This window comes from Miniopterus schreibersii (genome assembly GCF_964146895.1).
Source record: "Miniopterus schreibersii genome assembly, chromosome: 13".
Lineage (NCBI taxonomy): Eukaryota > Metazoa > Chordata > Mammalia > Chiroptera > Miniopteridae > Miniopterus > Miniopterus schreibersii.
The window spans coordinates 29264723-29285443 of NC_138113.1; the positions used below are offsets into that span (position 1 = coordinate 29264723).

Genomic DNA, 20721 nt, shown 5'->3' on the forward strand with positions numbered 1-20721 from the left:
CTAAAATTCAACATATAAATCCTTCACAAAATTGCAAGTTTAAAATATAACTTTCTTTTTTCAGAATAAAAATGAGTAAAATTTGGTTAACAGTACCTTCTTGGAGGAGATGGCTCATAAAATTTGTACTGATCCATAATTTTCTCTTCTAATTTCTCCTTTTGTCGTCTTAATTCATTTAACTTATCACTATAAAAATAAAAATTAAATTTTAGGACATGCATATTTTGTATAGTTATAAATGATATTATTAAGTTATTCTGTGACTATGATCTAACTTCTCTCCAAAACATGAACAAATACAAATACCATAGTTGAAAACTAAGAATTTATTAGGTAGTAACAATGGATTTTTTTCCCAAGTTTCTCCTTTTAAATTTACAACTTACTTAAATAAAAGGATGTAGGATTTAAAGTTTCAATTCTTCAATAGGGTTTGTTTGAAAAATTTTTTCCATGATACAATCCTATCATGACAAAGGAATTCTCTTAACATCTTTTTACAGCTATTAAAAAAACATTATATCAACATTTATTTTTCCCCTATTTTTAGATCACTTGTGGAAGGAAGGGTGATTATAACTTATATAGATAAAAAAATAAAATGAACAGTTTGCTTACAATTACAAATATAATAATCTTGCAACCACATCTCTATGCAAACAGATGTTTTCCTTTATAGCAGAATTATTTAGACTTAAGTTACCTGTAGAGAATTATTTCCTGCCTTCAGCAATATATGAATATACCAGTTTCACCACATCTCAGTCTCACTTTTTTGTTCTTGGTAGTATATATTATATAGGGAAAAATCACAGATCATAGACTAAAGTAAAAGTAAAATAAACTCTAAAAAACTGTCACTTACAATGAGGAAGGCATGAGGTGATATAAAGATGACTAATAAGTAGCCCAGTTCTGCTTACAATATAATAGTAAAGATAAATACGTAAATGTCTATTATAATCCAAGGTAATAGCAGTGCCAAAATAAAAGTACAATGGGAGTACAACAGGAACTTATAAAAGAGAAAATATTTCTATCTCAGATAACCAAAGAAAAGCCTCATGGCCCTAGCTGGTGTGACTAGGTTGGGAGGAGTGTCATCCAGTAACACCAAAACGTTGTGGGTTCTATTCCTGGTCAGGGCACATACCTAGGTTGCCGGTTCGATCCCTGGCCCAGGTCAGAGCTCGTATGGGAGGCAACTGATCAATATTTCTCTCTCACATCGATGTTTCTCTCTACCTTTCTCTTTCTCTCTCTCCTTCCCTCTTCCCTCCCTCTCTCTAAAAATGAAAATGTCTTCAGGTGAAGATTAAAAAAAGAAAGAAAGAAAAGAAAAGCCTCCTGAAGAACAGAGCCACATTGGATAGACTGAAAAGGAAAGACAAGAAAAGTGAATTAGGCAGTTTAGCTGAGGGGAAGTAGTGAGGGAGTTTTGGGTTAAGATTTTGCTCACGAAGAAACCACAATTATTGAAGGTTTCATTATAAAGTGACATTATAAAATGTTTGCTTTAGGTACCTTAACTCAATGATAGAAAGGATATGCCAGAAAAGATGGAGGTAAAGAAAGCATTCAGAAGGCTAATGGGTAGTCTAGTTGAGAGGTAAGGTTAAATTAGGGTAGTGGGAACTGAAGGAAACTGTTTTGAGAGTATATGGAAGAAGATGCTTTACGAACAGAAGTTGCCAAAAGTTATACCACAGCACAAATAGCAGAAGGCCTAAACCTCCCAATTCTTTCCCCCTTTTTCATGTTGAAGTAATATCAGGAAACTCCAAATTCTCAGTACTACCTGTTCTTTGTCACTCCTGCTAGGACAATGGGGCACAAGCATTCAGGCAGAAATGTCTGACATGCAAGATGGATATTTTAACTTAAATTTGATAAGTCAGGATACTAATTTTGAAGTCAAAAATATAGGTAAAATCACTGAAACCCTGGACATGAATTAGTCACCAAGGGTCAGAATACTAAGATAAGCTTTGGATAATGCCTCTGCTTAACAGACAGGAAACTCAAATACCAAGAGCTTTAGATATACTCGCTGCTTAAAATAAAATACCTCTTATGTCAGAGAGTAAAGGTATACATACCCCTGAAAGGACTGAAGGTGTAGTCCAAAGTGGCCAGCCGCAAATGTGAAATTTCTTTGAGGTTTTGCATTGATATTAAAAATTCATGCAAACTCTGCCTTTGCTCCATGTGTATGAATATAATGTTCCCTGCCCCAAATTTTATAATAAAATTAATGCTTCAAAAAATGTATAATGTATCCTGGTTTCATATATACCCTGGCTTGCCATCATGTACATCATGACATTATTTCACTTACTCCTTAGGATAATCCTAGAAGTAGGTATTATATCTATATTTTGGAGAAAAAGAAACCAATGATCAAAGAAATGAAGTAACTAGTCTATGGTCACATAACTAGTGATTGGAAGAATTGGGATTTGAATTTCAGGAGCTGATTTCAACATCTGTGCTTCTATTATACTGTGGTGCTTCTCATCTAGTGACAAGAGGAAGATAAGAATTTAGTAAAGGTAGATCGTGGTGTAATACAGACTACACACTGAGCTGCCCAGGCAAAATGCTGATTTTACCAGATTCCTCCTCTCTCAATGGAGACACAACTTAGCACTCATTAAGCTCTGTCAATTCTATTTCTCACATCTCTCTCGTATTTCATCTCAAATACCACTGCTTGTGAATTATTTTTCACTAGATTATTACACCAGCTTTCCTAAAACTTATTTCTTGTCTCTATTCTCAGAATCTCCAATCCATACTCTAAAGTGCCATCAGTGGTGGGGTTTTTTTAATTGCAGACCTGATCATATTACTCCCTTGTTCAAATTTTTCAGAGACTCCTTTGTATGGCACAGAAATACCTTTGAGAAGTTGCTCCTGTATGAAAGTTTATCCCCTTCTCTGTTGCTCCTCCTTCCTCAATTTTGCTCCAACAAGAAAAATTACTTTTTAGATTCTATAGCATGCCATAACACACTTTCCTCACACTGCTGTGTTTCACAACTGCTGCTGTATTGGCCTTGTATGCCTCCTCAGGTGAACTCCTACTGAACCCCTAAGTCTCAGCTCAATCAAGTTTGGAAAGTCAACCTTGCCTCTCCCAGACTAAGGATGCTATATTTCTATGGCCTCCTGTGCATATCTCCATTATGGCAATTATTTGTATTTCTCACTTAATATTACTAGTTCTTTAAGAGCAGTACCCATGTTTTCATGTTAGTATTTCTGGTTACTAGCATACAGCCTGAAACATAAGTACTCAAAAAAATATATGTTGAAATAATGATGTTGAAAAAGGAAAAAAGTAGAGTTTTCTCTGTCACCAGAAATTGCAATGATAAAATCATGTGTAATATTTCAGAGTGCAAAATTATTTGGTACCTACATGTACTGTCTTTGCTCAACATGAAAAAGATCCTTGCTTTCCATATTCTGCTCCAACAGTGTTCTGTTCTGCAGCATTAATGTCTGAATTTGATCTAGTAGATGTCGATTTTCTTCTTCTAAATTTCCTTTAAGTTGACTTAGCAACTGTTCAAACACAAAGTTATTTTTTAAAATATCAACTTTTACATATAACATCAATCACCCAAAACATCTGAAAAATAGAGCACTTCAGACTTATGTCCCTTGCTATTTGAACAATTAGATGGTCACATTTTTACCAGAATGTGAGTGATTAGTTTGGTAATAATGACAGCCAAAGAATTGGGTTATGTGCTGTGCATATATATATTTTCATAGTTCTCATAAACACTGGGTTTAACATAAATAACTTATCCAGTTCCAAAAACACTGCTTTCTTCAAAATTGTTTACCTTATAGTCTGAAAGCTAGATTCAAATCTCTGGCCTTCTGTTTACGTAGCTATGAAACATGGACAAGTTAGTTAATTCTCTGAGCTTCAATGACCTCATCTATAAAATGAGGATAATAATTCCCATCCTGCAAGATTTTTGCAAAGACTAAATAACAGATGTAAAGTACCTGGTGTTATGCCTATGGCATGAAATAGATACTTAATAAACCTCATTCTTCCCCCAACAAGGAGAAGGAGTCAAAGTGATGGTGTGACAGTTTCAAGCCCAGGCCTCAGGAGGCCTTATGTGCCTCCGCTCAGTCTCTGGGAATCCTGCTAGAGGATGAGTAATCAGTGAAGTATGCTAGTGGGGCCACCCTAGAACCAGCCAGCCCTCAGAGCACATGCCAGCCAACTACCTGCAGATGCAGGAGCAAGTACTGCTAAGATCAACTGATACTGGTCTACACAGCAATTCATGTATCAGCACATCTGCTCAACTGACTTACAGACTCATAAGGCTTGATCGTTAAAACAGAGATGGCTTTTGTCTGGTTCTCACTATGTTGTGAGAAAGCCCAAAACAGCCCATGGGTAGAGACCACATGGAGAGGAAACTGATACCTCCAGCTGATAGGCAGCATCAACCACCAACATGCACTCAGCCTTTCAATCTTGCAGCTGAAGGCCCAGCTGCAAGTGGAGCAGAGGCAAACTGGGTCTCTTCTCTGTACATGTACAAATTCCAACCCACAGAAATCTGTGAGCATAATAAATGCTTGTTTTATACTACTAAGTTTTGGGGTAATCTGCTACACAGACATATATAACAAAACACTGAAACACTATATATTTCACTTGTTATATTTATTGTCTGTTTCCTTCCACCAGAATATAAACTCCACAAGGGGAGAGATTTTTACTTCTTTGGTTTAATATCAGGTGGTCAGTAACATTTTTTCATTAAATGGGACATGATTTTTACAATTTTCAAAATATCTGAACATACAAGTTTAAACTAATAGTAAAAAAAAAAACCCCTGAAATTAATAATAAAGGAAGTTTTTCTGAATTACTTGTGAATTTCAACGATCTCTGACCAATTCTTTTAGAAACACCCCACTAAATATATACTGCTGGTCGTTATACTACTACTGTTTAGTTTTTATATGTGACTGGATGCCTAAAGGGACACAGTGATTAAACTTTTTACAGCTCACCTCACACTGGTTATTTAGCTTGGTAGATGTAATGTCCAACTGCTGGTATTGTTCCTTTAGCTTTGAAAATTCAGCTTCTAATCTTGTTTGTTCCAGTTTGGAATTATTTAGAAGACTTTTCAAGTTTTTATGGTCAGTTTGTAAAACTTCAGTCTCTTTTAAAAGCTGATTATATGTATGATTCAACCTATAATTAGAAATCATAATAGAAATAGAATCAGATTCTCTTAAAAGCTTTCATTGTCATTTACACAATGTGAAAATGCTATAAATCACATTCAGAAATACTTAGAATATAAAGAATTCTTTTGCCAGTTACTAAACTGATCAAGAACCAGTTTCTATTTTTAAAAACTAGATTTTTAAAAAATTAAGTACTTTTTTCCCTTGAAATAAAATCTTTCAGTATTTAAATATGTTGAAGATGTAAAGATATGCAAAATATTTAGATTAAAAGACAAAAGAGAAAATGACCAATCCAGTTTTGATTTCATAGATAATTTAAAGATTCTAAAATTCAACAAAAAAAATTCAAGAAAAATCACATCAAAAGAATTAATCAATCCAATATGGGAAATGATAGTCCATCAATCTGCTGTCAGATAACTGAGATGTTCAGGCTTAAATCAAATTTCAGTTACTGAGATTTCTGCAGTTGTAGCAAATTATCCATATATATGCAGTCCCTAATTATTGATAAATTTTTTTTTTTTGGTAAAAGTCAAAGTATATCATTTTCTTTTTCTTTTCACAATTAAACCTTCAGAACAAGGTCCACTGATCTCTAAGGGCAGTGATCAGCAAACTTTTTCTGTAAAGGGCCAGGGAGTAAACAAAATACCTCAGGCTTTGTGGGCCACATGCAGTCTACAGCAAAGCTCTTCCTTTCTGTTTTCCCAACCATTTAAAATGTAAAAATTGCTCTTAGTTTGGGGGCTGTACCGAAACAGTCTGCATGCTAGATCTGGCCTAATGAGCTGGCTGTAGTTTACCACCTTTTATCTTATGGCATTAAGATCGGAAGCTCACAAGAGGAGGAGGCAGCCAAATAAAACAAACGTTTGCTCAGGATGCACTTTTTCAGAACTTCTCATAATTTACTTCAACTCATTCCCTGAAGAAACTGAGTAGGCTTACAAGAATTATAAATAATAAAATAATACTTTTAAAAAATCAAGACTTGGTAAAAAAATAAAATGGCAAGACCAGAAATATAGAACAAGTATATGCTCCATAAACAGGTCGAATCCATGAGTGAACGTTTGCATGCCGTGAGTAACACCCAGTTAAACCTCACTGGGACACACAGACGGCCTCACGGTATATCAACACCTACGGAAATCAAAGATTTTCCCACGAATGCTTCATGGAGGATGGGATATAAAGAGATATACTACGTCCTTAAATCTCATCTCTATGGGAAATGCTAAACCGAACTCTTCAAGAGGGATTTTTACATTGTCCGTCAAAGCTAAGAACATCAACACCAAAACACAATTCAGTGAACACAATTCTAAAAAGGCCATGACAACTTAGTCCATAGAAGAAACTTTCTTGGTTTGGCATTAAATAAGATTAAAACTTAGGTTATTTAGAGGAATGGATAAACTACAGTTCTTCAGACAAGTCTCCATAAATATCTTGTTTTGGTGAAACAGCTCTTTCAGATCTAGGTTTTTGTCTGAGCCATTCTATAACTAGCTGCATGATTTTGTTAGTAATTTACTTATTGCTGAGGTCTTTTTAAAAAATTCCAAGTTACAGATGCAAAGGGGTAGTATACACTTTGGATGTAATGAATGATAATACAAAACTAAAATATATAAATATTTATTACCTATCATTTTCACCACAAAGTTTCTTGTATTCTGCAGCTATAGTCTCATGGTTTTTGTTTTCAAGTAGCATTTTTTCCTGTTCTACTTTCAGTGTTTTTTCCAAATCTTCCAATTGTCCTTTCTGTTTTAGTAACTGATTATAACTGGAAAAAAAAGTTAGTTATTTGGTTTATAATTTATCCTTAGAGGGAAAAACATTTTGGAATGAAAAAACAAGAGTAATTTATTATATGTCGGTGTCACAAAACATGTAAGTTTATATAAATTTCCTATATAATCTCTTAGATCTGTTTAATACAACATTTATTTTATTACCCAAAGGAAACTGGTTTTAAATTAAAAACACAGAAAATGTAATAAATTACCGATCTTCAAGATCTTTATGTTCCGCCTCAAGATTTTTGTGGGCAGACTTGAGAGTTCCATGTTTAGCAATGAGACATTCATACTCGGAAGCCTGCCGTTCATGAAGAAGTTCCAGTTTCTCATGATCTTTGATCAGAGAATCATAGAGAGATTTCAGGTCTTCTCGTTCTTTGATTACAGATTCATTTTCATTTTCTAAGGAAGACTGCTGGATTAGGAGTTGTGCATTCTGGTTCATAAGAGAAGTACTTTGGGAATTAAGTGTGGAATTTTCAACCTGTAAGAATGCGTACTGTTATCAGAAATAAGAAAAATAGCTTATGTTGTTCTTTTTTTTAAAAAATAAAAAAGATTGCATTAACCTTAAAAAGCTCTAAGTAAATCAAAGCAGATATATGCACAGTATACTGATAAAATTTGGATTTTAGTGTTCCAAAGAACAAAGTTACCAATTAATTTGGATTTTTGGTAGGTGTTATGACATATATATATATAATGTATACTATGAGATCTGTCATATATATGTTTTAGGTTGAATTATTTTAAATGAAGATGATTAGCAACTATTTGTATTCCACTCATGAAAAAGTATAGCATTTGAAATGCTAGTATCATTTTCTAGATGTTGAGAGTTAATAGAACTGAAAAATTACTTGTGAAAACATGACTGGAAATTTTCTTGAGTCTAAATTAAATTATCATTTGTAAAAGAGTCACAGAAAAAAATAACTTTTACAATCAGAGAGGGAGCTTGTTTTCTTCTGCTCTTTAAGAGGTTTCCAGAGAGTTACACATCTCCCATCTGATCGCTGTATTTTGAAAAAACACTGGCAGTGTAAAGTACAAGATGGATCCTTTGAACTAAGGACAAGTCTGAAGACTAAATTTTAATGCTGGGTTCTTTTCCAATAACTTATGATAAGAAAGCTACAAAAATGAAACACGGAATGGTATGCTGCAACCATACTCTAAAGCAGGGGTGGGGAACGTCGGGCCCTCAGGTTGTATACAGCCTGCGAAATCATTTGGTCTGGCCCTGCCAAGGCCTCACTAAACAGAAGCAGTTCCAGCCAACACATTACAGGTGAGTTAATTAAATGTTTGACCAAATATAGCAGGCTAATTTTTAAGTTCATAATTTTGAATGGCCAGAGAATGATGTCATAAATATCCAAATAGCCCCTGGCAGAAAAAAAGTTCCCCACTCCTGCTCTAAAGCAAAGGTTTCTACACAGTTAATTATAATAACCTTGTTTATGGTGAAAGGCCATAAAGTAAATAAAAATAAAATTATGTTTATTTTCTTTATATTTGCTGAGTGAACTTTTAATTACTATTTAGAGGCTCTGATATTTTAAAGATGCTGATGTCTCTAAGTTTGGTGCAGCACCAGATAAATATGCTTTAATTTATCTTCAATTAATTATTACATTTGCGCACTAAAAAACAATGTTACCATGTCTAGTCATCCTTATTTTAATAGCAAAATTCAAGACTTTGGTTGCATATGCCCCAAATATTACATTACAACCTGAAGCTTGGCATTCTGTGTTTGAAGGGTAGTATTCTGCTCTTGTAATGACACTGTCTGCCTCTGAAGTGCAAGAATCTGAGCCTGCAAATTACTGTTCTGTGTCTCAAGTTGCTTCAGTTGCGTTTTCAGCGCTTGCTTCTCTGCTTGCAGTGTAGCATTCTTAATAAAGAAAACACACATATTAAAAATGAAAGCAATATCAAACTATTTCTGTTTGAAAGATACTGAAACTTTGTACAAGTACTTATTACCATTATAGTCCAAAACAATCGTAATCTTAAAAAAGAAAATATTTCCCCCATCCCAAATTGTAAACAGCTATTTAAGAAAAAGAAAGCAATACTCATAAAACCTTAATAGACTACTGTGTCTGTCTGCTTTATGATGTCTGAAAAATAAAATACTCCATTCTAAATACATTAACTAACACAAGAAACTAGAATGTGATTGTCAGTTGTACAGTTTTTACACTGCTCAAAAGTGCCCAGTGTATCCAAAATGAGCGGGGCTGTTTCTAGTCAATGGAGTGCTCCTTTTCTAATTGCCCAAAGGCAAATATAGATGGATAAGTGGTGGCCACAAGGATAGCAGCAAAAATTAAGTATTTTATAAACACAAATATTTGGAAGGGAAGTAAAAACAATCTTAACCATCTGTTTAAAAATTTTAGTGAACAGACTTAACAGATAGTACATATTTTCTTTAATAATTCTTTTCATGGTATAAAACACTCACTAAAACTCTATTTCATCTATAGGACTTCTAGAGCAAATCCAAACAAAACATACGGTTTTCAATTTTTCCAGTACTTATGGCGATATTTCAGTTTTACAGTTAAACAGCTGATTACTGAGCAATCATAGATCTTTACATTTAATGTTTAGATATTAAAATGTTTGTCACGAATATTATATTTTCAAGATTGTTTCTAAATAACATTTCATAAATAAAAATAGCATCAAAAATTATAAACAAAGAATCTTCTAAAAAACCAAAATAAAAAACTTTAATATACCAAAAGGTTAGATTTGTATATAATTTCAACGTGCACAAAAAGTTACAACTGAATCCCAACAAATCACTTTTATCATATCTACATTTAGGAGGCAAAGATAACATTCACTTTACAGAGTTTCATGTTATATATACTACATGTCACTGTATAAAAGACAATTCAGTATTTAACCCATATATTATACCATAAAAATCAACGCTGAGGAAGCAAATTGCTTCAAGATAGCTTTTGATACTGGACTTCTTTTGTTCATTTGTTCAAATAAAAATGAAAAAAAGTGTATAATGAAAAAAAATATAGAATACTGATGTATTTCTATACCATCTTGACACACCAAAGAGGTAAATCATTTTTCACTTACATGTGTTAAGTACTATTGTAGTTCAGCTCTACAGAAACCAAAATATACAAGCTCTAGTGAGTGATCCTACATATAAGAAAAATTCCTGTAGTCTGTAAGGAATAGAAGAGATGGCTGAGAGTAGAAAGGCTATCTCAGAGCAGAAAAAATTTAAAATAGGAAAGTATGTGGTTAGCAAATATACAGGCTAATACACAAAAAATTACCCATCTGATATAGGGTTAGCCATCCAATGGCTAAAATATGACAACCAAGTGACATTTGTTCCCAATGGAAATTTATAAAGGAAGTCAACGGGAAAGAGATTTAGCTTACAGAACTTTGTATGCCAGCCAAATTGTCTGGCATGTAATTATTAATCTAAATGACAGAGGTACAGCCCGGCCAGGCATGGCTCAGCGGCATGAGCGTCAACCTGGGATCCAGGCGATCAGGATTCGATTCCCAGTCAAGGCACATGCCCAGGTTGTGGGCTTGATCAATGACTCTATCATTGATGTTTCTATCTCTCTCTCTCCCTCTCCTTTCCTCTCTCTGAAATCAATAAAGATATATTTTTAAAAAATAAAACAAAATAAAACAGAGAGATATCCAAGATAACATAATTGAAAAATGTAAATTAGAATATTGTATAGTATGATTCTACCAGGTATAAATTTGTAAAAGAAATACACTTCTATACATAGATAAATCACAAACATTTTTCTGGGAAAGATGTTTATAGTAATTATTTTTGGATGAGAAAGTAGGACTCAATGGTGTAAGTGATTAATCTTTGAATTTATGGCTTAAAGCATTTAATGTTATATTTAAAAAACAATTAACAACCACAACTATTTTACTTGTTAGCATCCAAGTTCCTAAAGCTTTTCATCTTTGTAGGATGCTTGTTGAATTTAATTATTGTTTATTGTCAAACATTTACTGGACTCATTCAGCAAATATTTACTAAGTGTCTGCTATCTACCAGGCATTATTCTACATACTGAGGGCACAGTGGTGAAAAAGGAAGACAAGGTACCTGCTTTCAAGGAGCTTTTTTTCAATAAACAAAGGATCAATGAATTAAAAAATGTAATTTCGTAAGTGAAAAGTGCTATGAAGAAGCTAAATAAGGCAGTGGTGTGATAGTGAAGAAGGGTTTAGGCTAGGGGTCACTTCTTTACTGAGGAAAGGGGTCAGGGAAGACATCTTACAAGAGACATGCGACATGAGACATGAATTTCTGAGGAAGCCAGCCAGTGTTCCCAGTAGGGGAGGCGAACAGAAAGGCCTGGGGTAGGAACAAGCAGAAAAATGCCACTATGACTAGAACTAATTTAGTTATTGTGTGCCAGGCACTGTTTTACATTTCCAGATACTAAAAGATACTATTATACCCAGATTAATAAACAGAGTGGGTAGAAGAGTGGTATGGTATGTGGTCAGGTGGGGCAATGTCAGGAAGGATCTTACAGGACACAGCAAAGAATCTGGATTTTACTCCAATTAAAACGGGAAGCTACTGAAGATTTTAAGTACAAAAGTGACATGATTTTGATTATGTTTTAAAAAATAATTTTGACTACTGCATTGAGAATGGGTTAGATTGGGCCAGGAATGGAAGAGGCCAGGACAGTTAGGAGGATATTTTAATAGTCCAGATAAGAGATGATGGGCTAGTGAGGTAGCATCAAAGATGGAGAGAAGTAAATGGGTTTGGGTTAATTTTCAAGATAGAGTTGACAAAGGTTGCAGATGGACCCATGTGAGGGTGATGAAGAAACGTAAATTATAAGTTCTTCAGTCTTTACTGAGTTATAGATTATTTCTAAAAATCATTATCCCTACTAAAAATTTAAAAATACTTACATTTCTTTCTACTTCAATTAATCTGTCTTTAACTTTCAGAAGCTCTCTGGTTGTTTCTTGACTTTCTCGCTCCCATTTGCTATCTTCACCAGAAGCTGAAGGAGGGCTCTGTACCATCCTTTCCTCATCTTGTCTCTGTTTAAGGGCTTCATAATTCTTTTTCACCTAAAATTGTATTTAAAATATTTAATGGGGAAAAAAGTCACCCCAGTTCTATTTCTTACAAATTAATTTGACTCTGTACTGGTCTGGTAAATGTAAGAAGCACTTTATTTAAAAATATGATAAATAATATGTAGTTTTCATTATTAGCATAATCACAATTTATGCTTTGTAAAATACAAATCCTTTCCTCTTAGAAATATTAAATATACCCTTTTAATGTGCCATGCTCCTACAATATATTCTGTAATTTCATATATTATTGTTTATGATGAAAATGTTGCTGAAGACCAAGGAGTGTTGCTAAATACTGAGAACTGTTTTTAGAGCTACATCGATAGCTGATTTAGAGATTTCAGAGATCCCCATGTAAAGAACAAATAAAGATTTGGCACATGTAATAATTCCTCTTAAAAAGAAATCTAAATTAAAATTGAGGAAGTATCTATATATGTCTGCTCTTTTATGAAGATATGTTGCCCAGAATGAGCTGTGTTAAATAAATTAACAATTTCTTTATTCAGACCTTGATCTATCACGTATATTTATAAAGAGATTTTATAACTTATTTTATAAAGAGTGAGCAATCCAAGGTTTTCTGGTATGACCAAATCCTACTTTAAGAGAGCCAACTCAAAACTAACATCATGGTCCTCTTACATTACTAAATTGCTGATTAACTTAATAGCTCTCTTCAATTTGAATGATGATTGTTATACTTGTCCTGAATCACTAGTTAATCCTAGGAGTCATTTATCATAAATTTCTAAACCCAAACTTTCTATTAAGGCAAGGACAAACATTTAAAATAATTCAACATTTAATGTAAACCTTAAGAAAGCTTATAACTCAACGATAAAATTTGTTACTATTGAGTTAGAAAATAATGATGTGAGACTAAAGGAAAAAGATGCCAAGATAGAATGTAATTTAAAGGTTGGCAAGTGATCTAACAGGTGTTCTGGGATCCTGATCTTTCCAGGTTTTCCCCCCCTTACTTTTAACACCCTAATAACGTACAAGGGTGACATCATTTCCGGTCTCCCATTTTATAATAATTTCCCACAGGGTCTTTTCCCCCCCTAGGCTTAGAAAGGTTATAGACACATGATATTATTAAGAAGAACCGGGAATAAAACTCAGTGCTTCTTATTTTTAGACCACTGTTCTAACAACTAAGTTTCAAAAATAGTTCCTTTACCTTATGTATCATTAATCACAATCTCTAATTTATGTTCACACAGAAAATAAAATATCATTTTTCATTAAGATTTCTTGGAGGCAGCACATAGGTAGGTATTGCCTTTTTATCTAATCCATTAATCTCTTTTACCTGGGGTTTTAGAACTTTTATATTTAATGTGATTATTGATATGGTTTGATTTAAACTTGCCATCTTGCTATTTGTTTTCTATTTGCCTAATCTGTACTTTGCTCCACCTTTTTTATTTTTCTGCCTTCTTTTGGATTTTTTATAATTCTATTTTATTTCTTTTGCTGGCATAGCAGCCATACCTCTTTGTCATGCTACTTTAGTCATTACTTTAGGCCTCATACTATTCACATTTAACTTCCATAGTCTATCTTCAAGTGATATACCTCTTCATGTATAGTACTAAAAGTTAGAACAGTATAATTCCAGCTGAATACATGTTCTTGGCAGGAAGCTAGTCCAATAGTAGTTATGCCAAAATGGCTGCAAGTAAAAGATAATGATGGAATTTTAAATCTCTACCTTTTAGGATAGAAATACGTATATACCAACCCATATCCAAACCCACTTACTTTCTAGCTGAGTAGCTTCATGAGGTGACTTTACTTGTAATGTAGTTATTACAATGTAGCTCAATGGGGTAAAACATTTTCAGGAAATAAAGGTTAATGAAATCTGGCACCAAATTTTACCTTATTTTTTGGATAATCCTTTCCAATAACTAAACAAAGTTCTAGAATTTCTTCTGTAACAATACTTGTTCCACATTAATGTCTGAGACAAATACCAGCAATGATAGTAAGAGCAAATGGGGAACAAAACCTTTTTCCTTTCTGCATGAGAAATTCATCTTTCGTTAAGTTTCTCTAGAAACCTGACAAAACTAGAATGTTCTATGTTACCAGGCAGGTTTGCTTATGGGAAATACGACCCCTGATTGGTAAATTGCATTTGGACTGAGAGAACTATAAATACCAAATAGGAAGCCATATCTCTGAACTTCTCTGAGTGCAGCAACTCTTAAAATTGGTAATATCTATTGTGGAGATCTTAAAGCTATACCTCTGAAGTTGTTGCAAGAGATGACTGCTGTGGAGCATAAAGTCTTAAAGCCAGGGCAGCTCCAACACTCACCCAATATGAATCTCATTTGCACTTAATTGTCATCGGGTGGGAAGATGATTCTCAGACAACCATGTGAGAAACACCCGACAGTGCCCTGCTATCTACTTGTATTTCCTATAGTGTTCTGAATGAAATGGTTTTAAATGTGGCCTATAGTAATCTTGTAAGTTTGAAGACTAAGTGGACTATAAAACCATTCCTGGGAGCACTTTTCTTCCAGTCTTGTATTATATTAACCCAATATAGGGCAAGTCCCTTCATTTTCAATTTATTCGTGTAGGAAAAAGACAACTTGCCTTCACCTTGTTTAATTCACTGAATAATTCTAAATATCACAAGAAAATAGATCTAGAAAAAACACCCTCAAATTTATGAAATCATGTGCTTTTAATACCACATATGATTTCCCTCTACTTGGTAATCTCACACCCGTATGTTTCCTATCAAACTTTTACCTGGATTCTCAATAGGAAAAGGGTGTCAAAGTGAAGTGTCAGTATCACACTGAGAGCTTTGACCCACGAAATAAGCCTGCCTTTTCCCCACCCCACTCCCACAATTCTGATATGTTCCTAACAGCATCGGGGACATACACACATGAAACAGGACTGAGTAAATTACAGCGTATAGACAAAATACAGTTTGTCATAAACTACACAGCAAAGATCTATTTAAGAACACTCTCAATTTTAAGAAAAAACACACAAAATATTAATAAAATATTACATTTTTATTTTGTACTTCACAATTTTCCTTCCAAATATTTAACAATTAAAATCCTTTCCAAGGGAATTACTTACTGTTTTAAGTTCTTGGCGCAATTGCTGGTTATAATTTGTGGATTCCTCTAATCGAGCTTCTAAAGTAGCAATTTTTTCCTCTTTTATTTCAAGGGACTTCTTTAGAGTGGATTCTAATTTTGATTCCAAAAGTTTGTACCTACTATCCAAGTATAAAAATAGTAAAAGTTTGTTATGGGAGGTCAAGAAATTATTTTTAAAGATAATTTATGACCACAGATACTAACGCCATAAACAGACCTTAAAATTCTTTAAAGTAGCAAATTAAATTATCCTCCTCTTACTGCTTCAGTCTCCCCCTTTTAAACTATTCCTGGTAATGAAGAAATAAAAATCACTAAGTAAACAGAGCTTCAGATTACAGCGTAAGTTGTCAAAAGCAAAAATTAATGCTCAAAAAAGGCATTATATTTCTTTTAGTTTTATAAAAATAGACTCTATAGGAAGTGAAGGATTTATTACATTATCAAACATTTGTGTATACTATTAAGTGAAAAGCATTTATACAAGAACATATTAATAGTTAAGACTTGAAAATCACTGAAGACTTTGTCTTCAGGGTCTAAAGTACCTGCAGAATAGTCTAAAAAGAGAGTGATATACTAAAGACACAAGACACTGGTGACAAAGAGGCAGATAGATATGAATGTCAGTATTTTAGTTATCTTTTTGAACAATGTGTTCATGAATAATTATATTATTCTTAACTTAGTTTTTGTTTTGATGCTATTCAGTATGTATACTAAAAGACAGTCAACTAAATTAGTCCTTGACTATCTGTTTAACTCAAAAATAGTTTTTTCTCGTTAAATACCTGTATAATTAATTCAATTATGGCTGCTTGGATTGACTGCTAGAATAAATGCCTCAAATTACCTCTATTTGTTATTATAGAACAACCTTTAAAGTATCAACCTGTTCTATTAACTTTAAGTTTCTCAAGATTAGATAAACAAATCCCATATAATCAGCATTATTTTTTTCTACATACATTTATTTGATATAGAATAAAAATATTTAATAGAAGTAATAGTGGGTAAATGATATAAATTAACTAATTACAAAAATGCCAATGCATTAAAATCTAGCCTACATAAATCAATATTCTTAATATATACTTCTAGCTGGAATCATATGGCTGACTAGATGCTAAATAGTAGATTACTTGAAAGTCTGATAAACTGTTTTATAGACTGTAATTACCATGAATAGAAATTTTCTTTCAAACTGGTCATTCTGAAAATTAAATGATATATGTTAATTTTTTATTCAATTTGTCAAGCCTTAGTTTTCTACCTTATTTTTACACCTTAATTGCTTCTTAATATATTTTGCTTTGTTTCATATTTTTCTTCCATTTCTCTTTAAGTCCACATTTTGGCACACAAAAATAAATGAAAAAAATTGAGGCATTTAAGCACATGATTCAAATAAAAAATAATTTGCTTAAATTGACTGCATATTTCAGCAGAGAGGGGTTTGTCTCACTCTATTTTCACAGGCAATTACAGCCTTGGCTTTTCTACTACCTAAGTGGCATCCTGTTTTCCTATTATGAAACTGTATTCATATAACATTTTAGCATTTTTTTCTTAGAGCAATATTAGGCTGTCTTTCTCCGATGTTTTTACTTTTTAAAAAAATGTTTTTATTGATTTTAGAGAGAGAGAGAGAGGAAGGAAGAGAGGGAAACATTGATGAGAGAGAACCATTGATTGGCTGCCACCTGCTGGGGTTGAGCCCAAAACCCAGGCACATGCCCTGACTGGGAATCAAACTGGTGACCTCTTGGTGTGTGGGTTAATGCTCAACCAACTGAGCCACACTAGCCAGGGCACTTTTTTTTTCCTATAGAACTTTCTCTAAGGGAAGAAAGGAACCAGAAACAGTAAAATAAAATACATAAATGTATTCCTAGTATAGGAAAGAACCAATATTTGAGCAAAAACAAAAAATAATTTCAACTGTTTGGGAAATAAACTTAATACTCACCTGTCATCAGTACTTTGCTCATCATGTAAGAGTCGCTCTTTATTCAACCCTATCTTCTCAAGCTCATGGGTTAATTTTTCAAGATCATTATTCATTTGTTGAGTTTTCAATTTTTCACTCACCAAATCCTTATTTTAAAAAGAATGCAAAACTCACAAAAGTGTCAAGAACATAACATCTAAGAAATTCAGCCAAGATTCTAACTACCACCATCCATGAATACATGTAATTCCAAGTAGGAAAGACAGAAATGCTGTTGAACTTTTCCTCACGTAGTCCAAACAGAATAGTTGTCCTTTTCTGGCTAATACTTCTTTTTATCCCTTTAGTGTCTAAAACTAAAAGGAGAAACTACCGACTCTCTACCTTATATTTGAGAGCTGTGGGAAAAACACACATATCCATTCACTGTTCAATAATAAGCTAGAACTTTCGTGCGTGTTTCTTCCTATATACATACTTCTCCCACAGGCCTCTCTCCCCCAGTGGAAGAGGCTATGGACCTGAAGAGCTAGGGGGAATTCTGAGAGGAGCAGGCACAAAGAACCTGTTATTCCTGTCTGTAAGACTGTAGAACAGAAAGAAAAAAATGAATGGCTCATAATGGTCCCCCTCAATGCCTCTTTAGCAGAAATGCAGATTTCCCAATGTGACTTACTACCAGGATGCTAACGAAGATACTTCTGAATTGAACTTAAAGGGCTATCATATATAGTATAGCATAGGAATAGCAAAAAAGAGCCAAGCACATTATCTCCTGATCTACACCAACCATGCTTCATAAGACCTGTTGCCAGCCTACTCTTATAAATTTCAAACTTCTTCTCAACACATAAAACCAAGCAACTACCAAATTGTTCAATGTTGGCCTTTAAGTTCAACCTGATTTGCATTTTCCAGCTTAGAGGTCAAAATTCCTGGGGCTTTGGTGTCTGAAAGATCTTGATCTGAATCTAGCAATCCAACTTTGCCATTTATTAACTCTGTCAATCCTGAGTAAATTACTTAATGTCTCTGAACCTGTTTTTCAATCCAATGGAGATAATACCTATAAAGAATTGGTCATAAAATTATATAAAAATATGTAAATACAACTTATGAGGTCCTTAGTCTAGTACTTGGCACACAGTTAGAATTTGATAAAGACTAGCTTATCATGCTTCCCACTATAGTTAGCATCCAGGAAGAGTCTTGGTCAAATATTTTAACATTTTGAAGTAAAATTATAATGTAACAGGCCAGATGTATATGGAAACTTTATTAGTAAAGTATCTTAAAAATACAATTTACATGTACTTATTAGTTTAACAAAAGTACGAAACTTGAAAACTAGTTCTAATTTTAAACTGTTTCTAGTTCTAATTCTAAAATTCTACGTTAGAGCCAGAAGCAGATGATGCAAATTACTGATGGGTGCCAATAAAACTTAAAGCAGCCTTGAGTTAAAACTATAAAAAATATTGCCTTAAACTTTATACTCACCTCCCGTAATGTAACCAAAGTTTTTATATCAATAGTTGCTCTTTTTACAAGCTCCTTATTTTCCTTCTCTAATTCTTTCAGACGAGTGCAAGATTCTTTATAAATACCAATCTCTTTGAAGAGAGCTTTGTTTTCTTTCTCCAGATTTCCAATTTTCACATTATTTTCCTCTAGCGTGGTATCTTTAATTTCCGCTTGCTGTCGGAGTCTCTTATTTTCCTTCTCCAGCTGCTTCTTATCCTTTTCCAGTTGACAAGTCTCCTGCTCCAGTGATTTATTTTCTTTTTCTAGCTGTTCTAGTCTTTTGCTAGATATTTTTAACTCTTCTAGGTTTTTCTGCAATGTCTGATTTTCCATTTCCAAGTCTTGTAGTTCGCTCTCTAACTGCTGAATTTTTTTATTGCTGTTCTCCAGAGCCTTCTGCAGCCTTTGGTTTTCTGTATCTAAGCCCTGGTAGCTAACTTCTAAGCGTTCTGTTTTCTTGAAAGATGCTTTCATAAGCTCTAAGCCCTTCTTAAGCTGCTCTTTTTCACTTTCCAGTTCTTTATTTTCCAGTTGTAGCTGAGCCATTTTCATGCTTGCACACTTCAAAGATTCCACGTTCCTTCGCAGTTCTAAGTTTTCCTCATCAAGTTGGGAATTCTCTTTCTCTAGGGATTCTAACTGAAAAGTAAGGTTTTTAAAGCTATCTAATCTTTTTTTAAATTTCCTATTTTCTCTTTCTAGCTCTGAATTTTCTTGTTCTAAGGCCTCAATTTTTTCACAAGTAATTTTTAAATTAGTTATCTTTTTCTGTAACAATTCATTTTCCTTTTCGAGATGATGCAACTCGTTTTCAAGTTCTTCTGCTCGTTCTCCTTTTTCTTTATAATGTTCTAATTCTTTTCTAATTTGTCTTTTTTCAAATTCAATCTTGCTTAGCTTGCTACTTGTTTCTTTGATAGATTCATGGAGAATTTTATTTTCCTTTTCAATGTCTTTCACCCTTGCTTCAGCACTTATCTGGGAGCGCTGCCTTAAGGAAGACACAGTTTGATTCAGATGTTCATTTTCCTGTTCCAATATTTTAATCTAATTTAAAAAATAAAGGAGAAAATTAGAAACTTAATTGAGCAAGAACTAAATACTTTCTATTTTATTATTTTTAATTTATTTTTTATATGTATTTTTTATTGATTTCAGAGAGAGAAGCATCGATGATGAGAGAGTCATTGATTGGCTCCCTCCTACACACCACCTACTTGACACTGAGCCTGCAACCCACGCATGTGCCCTGACTGACAATCGAACTGTGATCTCCTGGTTCAAGGGTCGACACTCAACCACTGAGCAACACCAGCTGGGCAAGAACTAAATATTTTAAATTATTCCCTTCTAAAAACTAACAGGGAACTCAGAACATAAAAGGGTGCTATCATGCCTGTCTATCTTTCTTACTGAGAAAGCACTGTTAATGTGTACTGCCAGGTCATGAAAGTTCATGTCTTTACGGAGTTCATAATATAAAGGAATGGTTAAGAAAGGTGTCTTTAATATCAATAAAAATCATCTTCAGATTATTTAACTGCCTGTTTCAAATTCAAATATGAGTATCAGTGAACCATGCACACACATCTCCTTGAGGATATAAGCTTTTACTTCCACAAATAAATTTTGCAATGCCTATACAGAAGGGTCCTCAGTAAATATTTGCTGTATCATATATATATACAAATATATATATATGTATATATGTGTGTGTGTGTGTATGTGTCTGTATTCGTTCCCCAAAAGAATGCTAACTTGGAAACATCAAAATAACAAAAAACCCTGGTACATTTGAAAACTAATCCATTCAATTCATGGCATGGCTTAATATAGTATTTCTCAAATTTTAGTGCGTTAAACAAGTTCCTGAGAACCTGGCAAAGTACAGATTCAT

General features: G+C 33.6%; 1 protein-coding gene across 6 annotated transcripts in view; it reads right to left on the reverse strand.

The window, feature by feature from the left end:
• Nucleotides 1-20721, reverse strand: part of CCDC88A (coiled-coil domain containing 88A) — a 90878-nt gene that overhangs the window by 15089 nt on the left and 55068 nt on the right. For all 6 annotated transcript variants that reach the window (XM_081156654.1, XM_081156653.1, XM_081156652.1 and 3 more), the window contains 10 exons: nucleotides 18801-19871; nucleotides 17319-17446; nucleotides 15327-15468; nucleotides 12027-12191; nucleotides 8797-8958; nucleotides 7265-7542; nucleotides 6899-7042; nucleotides 5062-5248; nucleotides 3428-3573; nucleotides 97-189 (listed from right to left, as the gene is read on the reverse strand). In XM_081156654.1, the coding sequence (XP_081012780.1) occupies nucleotides 97-189; nucleotides 3428-3573; nucleotides 5062-5248; nucleotides 6899-7042; nucleotides 7265-7542; nucleotides 8797-8958; nucleotides 12027-12191; nucleotides 15327-15468; nucleotides 17319-17446; nucleotides 18801-19871 (2516 nt within the window). The remainder of the gene's footprint in view (nucleotides 1-96; nucleotides 190-3427; nucleotides 3574-5061; nucleotides 5249-6898; nucleotides 7043-7264; nucleotides 7543-8796; nucleotides 8959-12026; nucleotides 12192-15326; nucleotides 15469-17318; nucleotides 17447-18800; nucleotides 19872-20721) is intronic.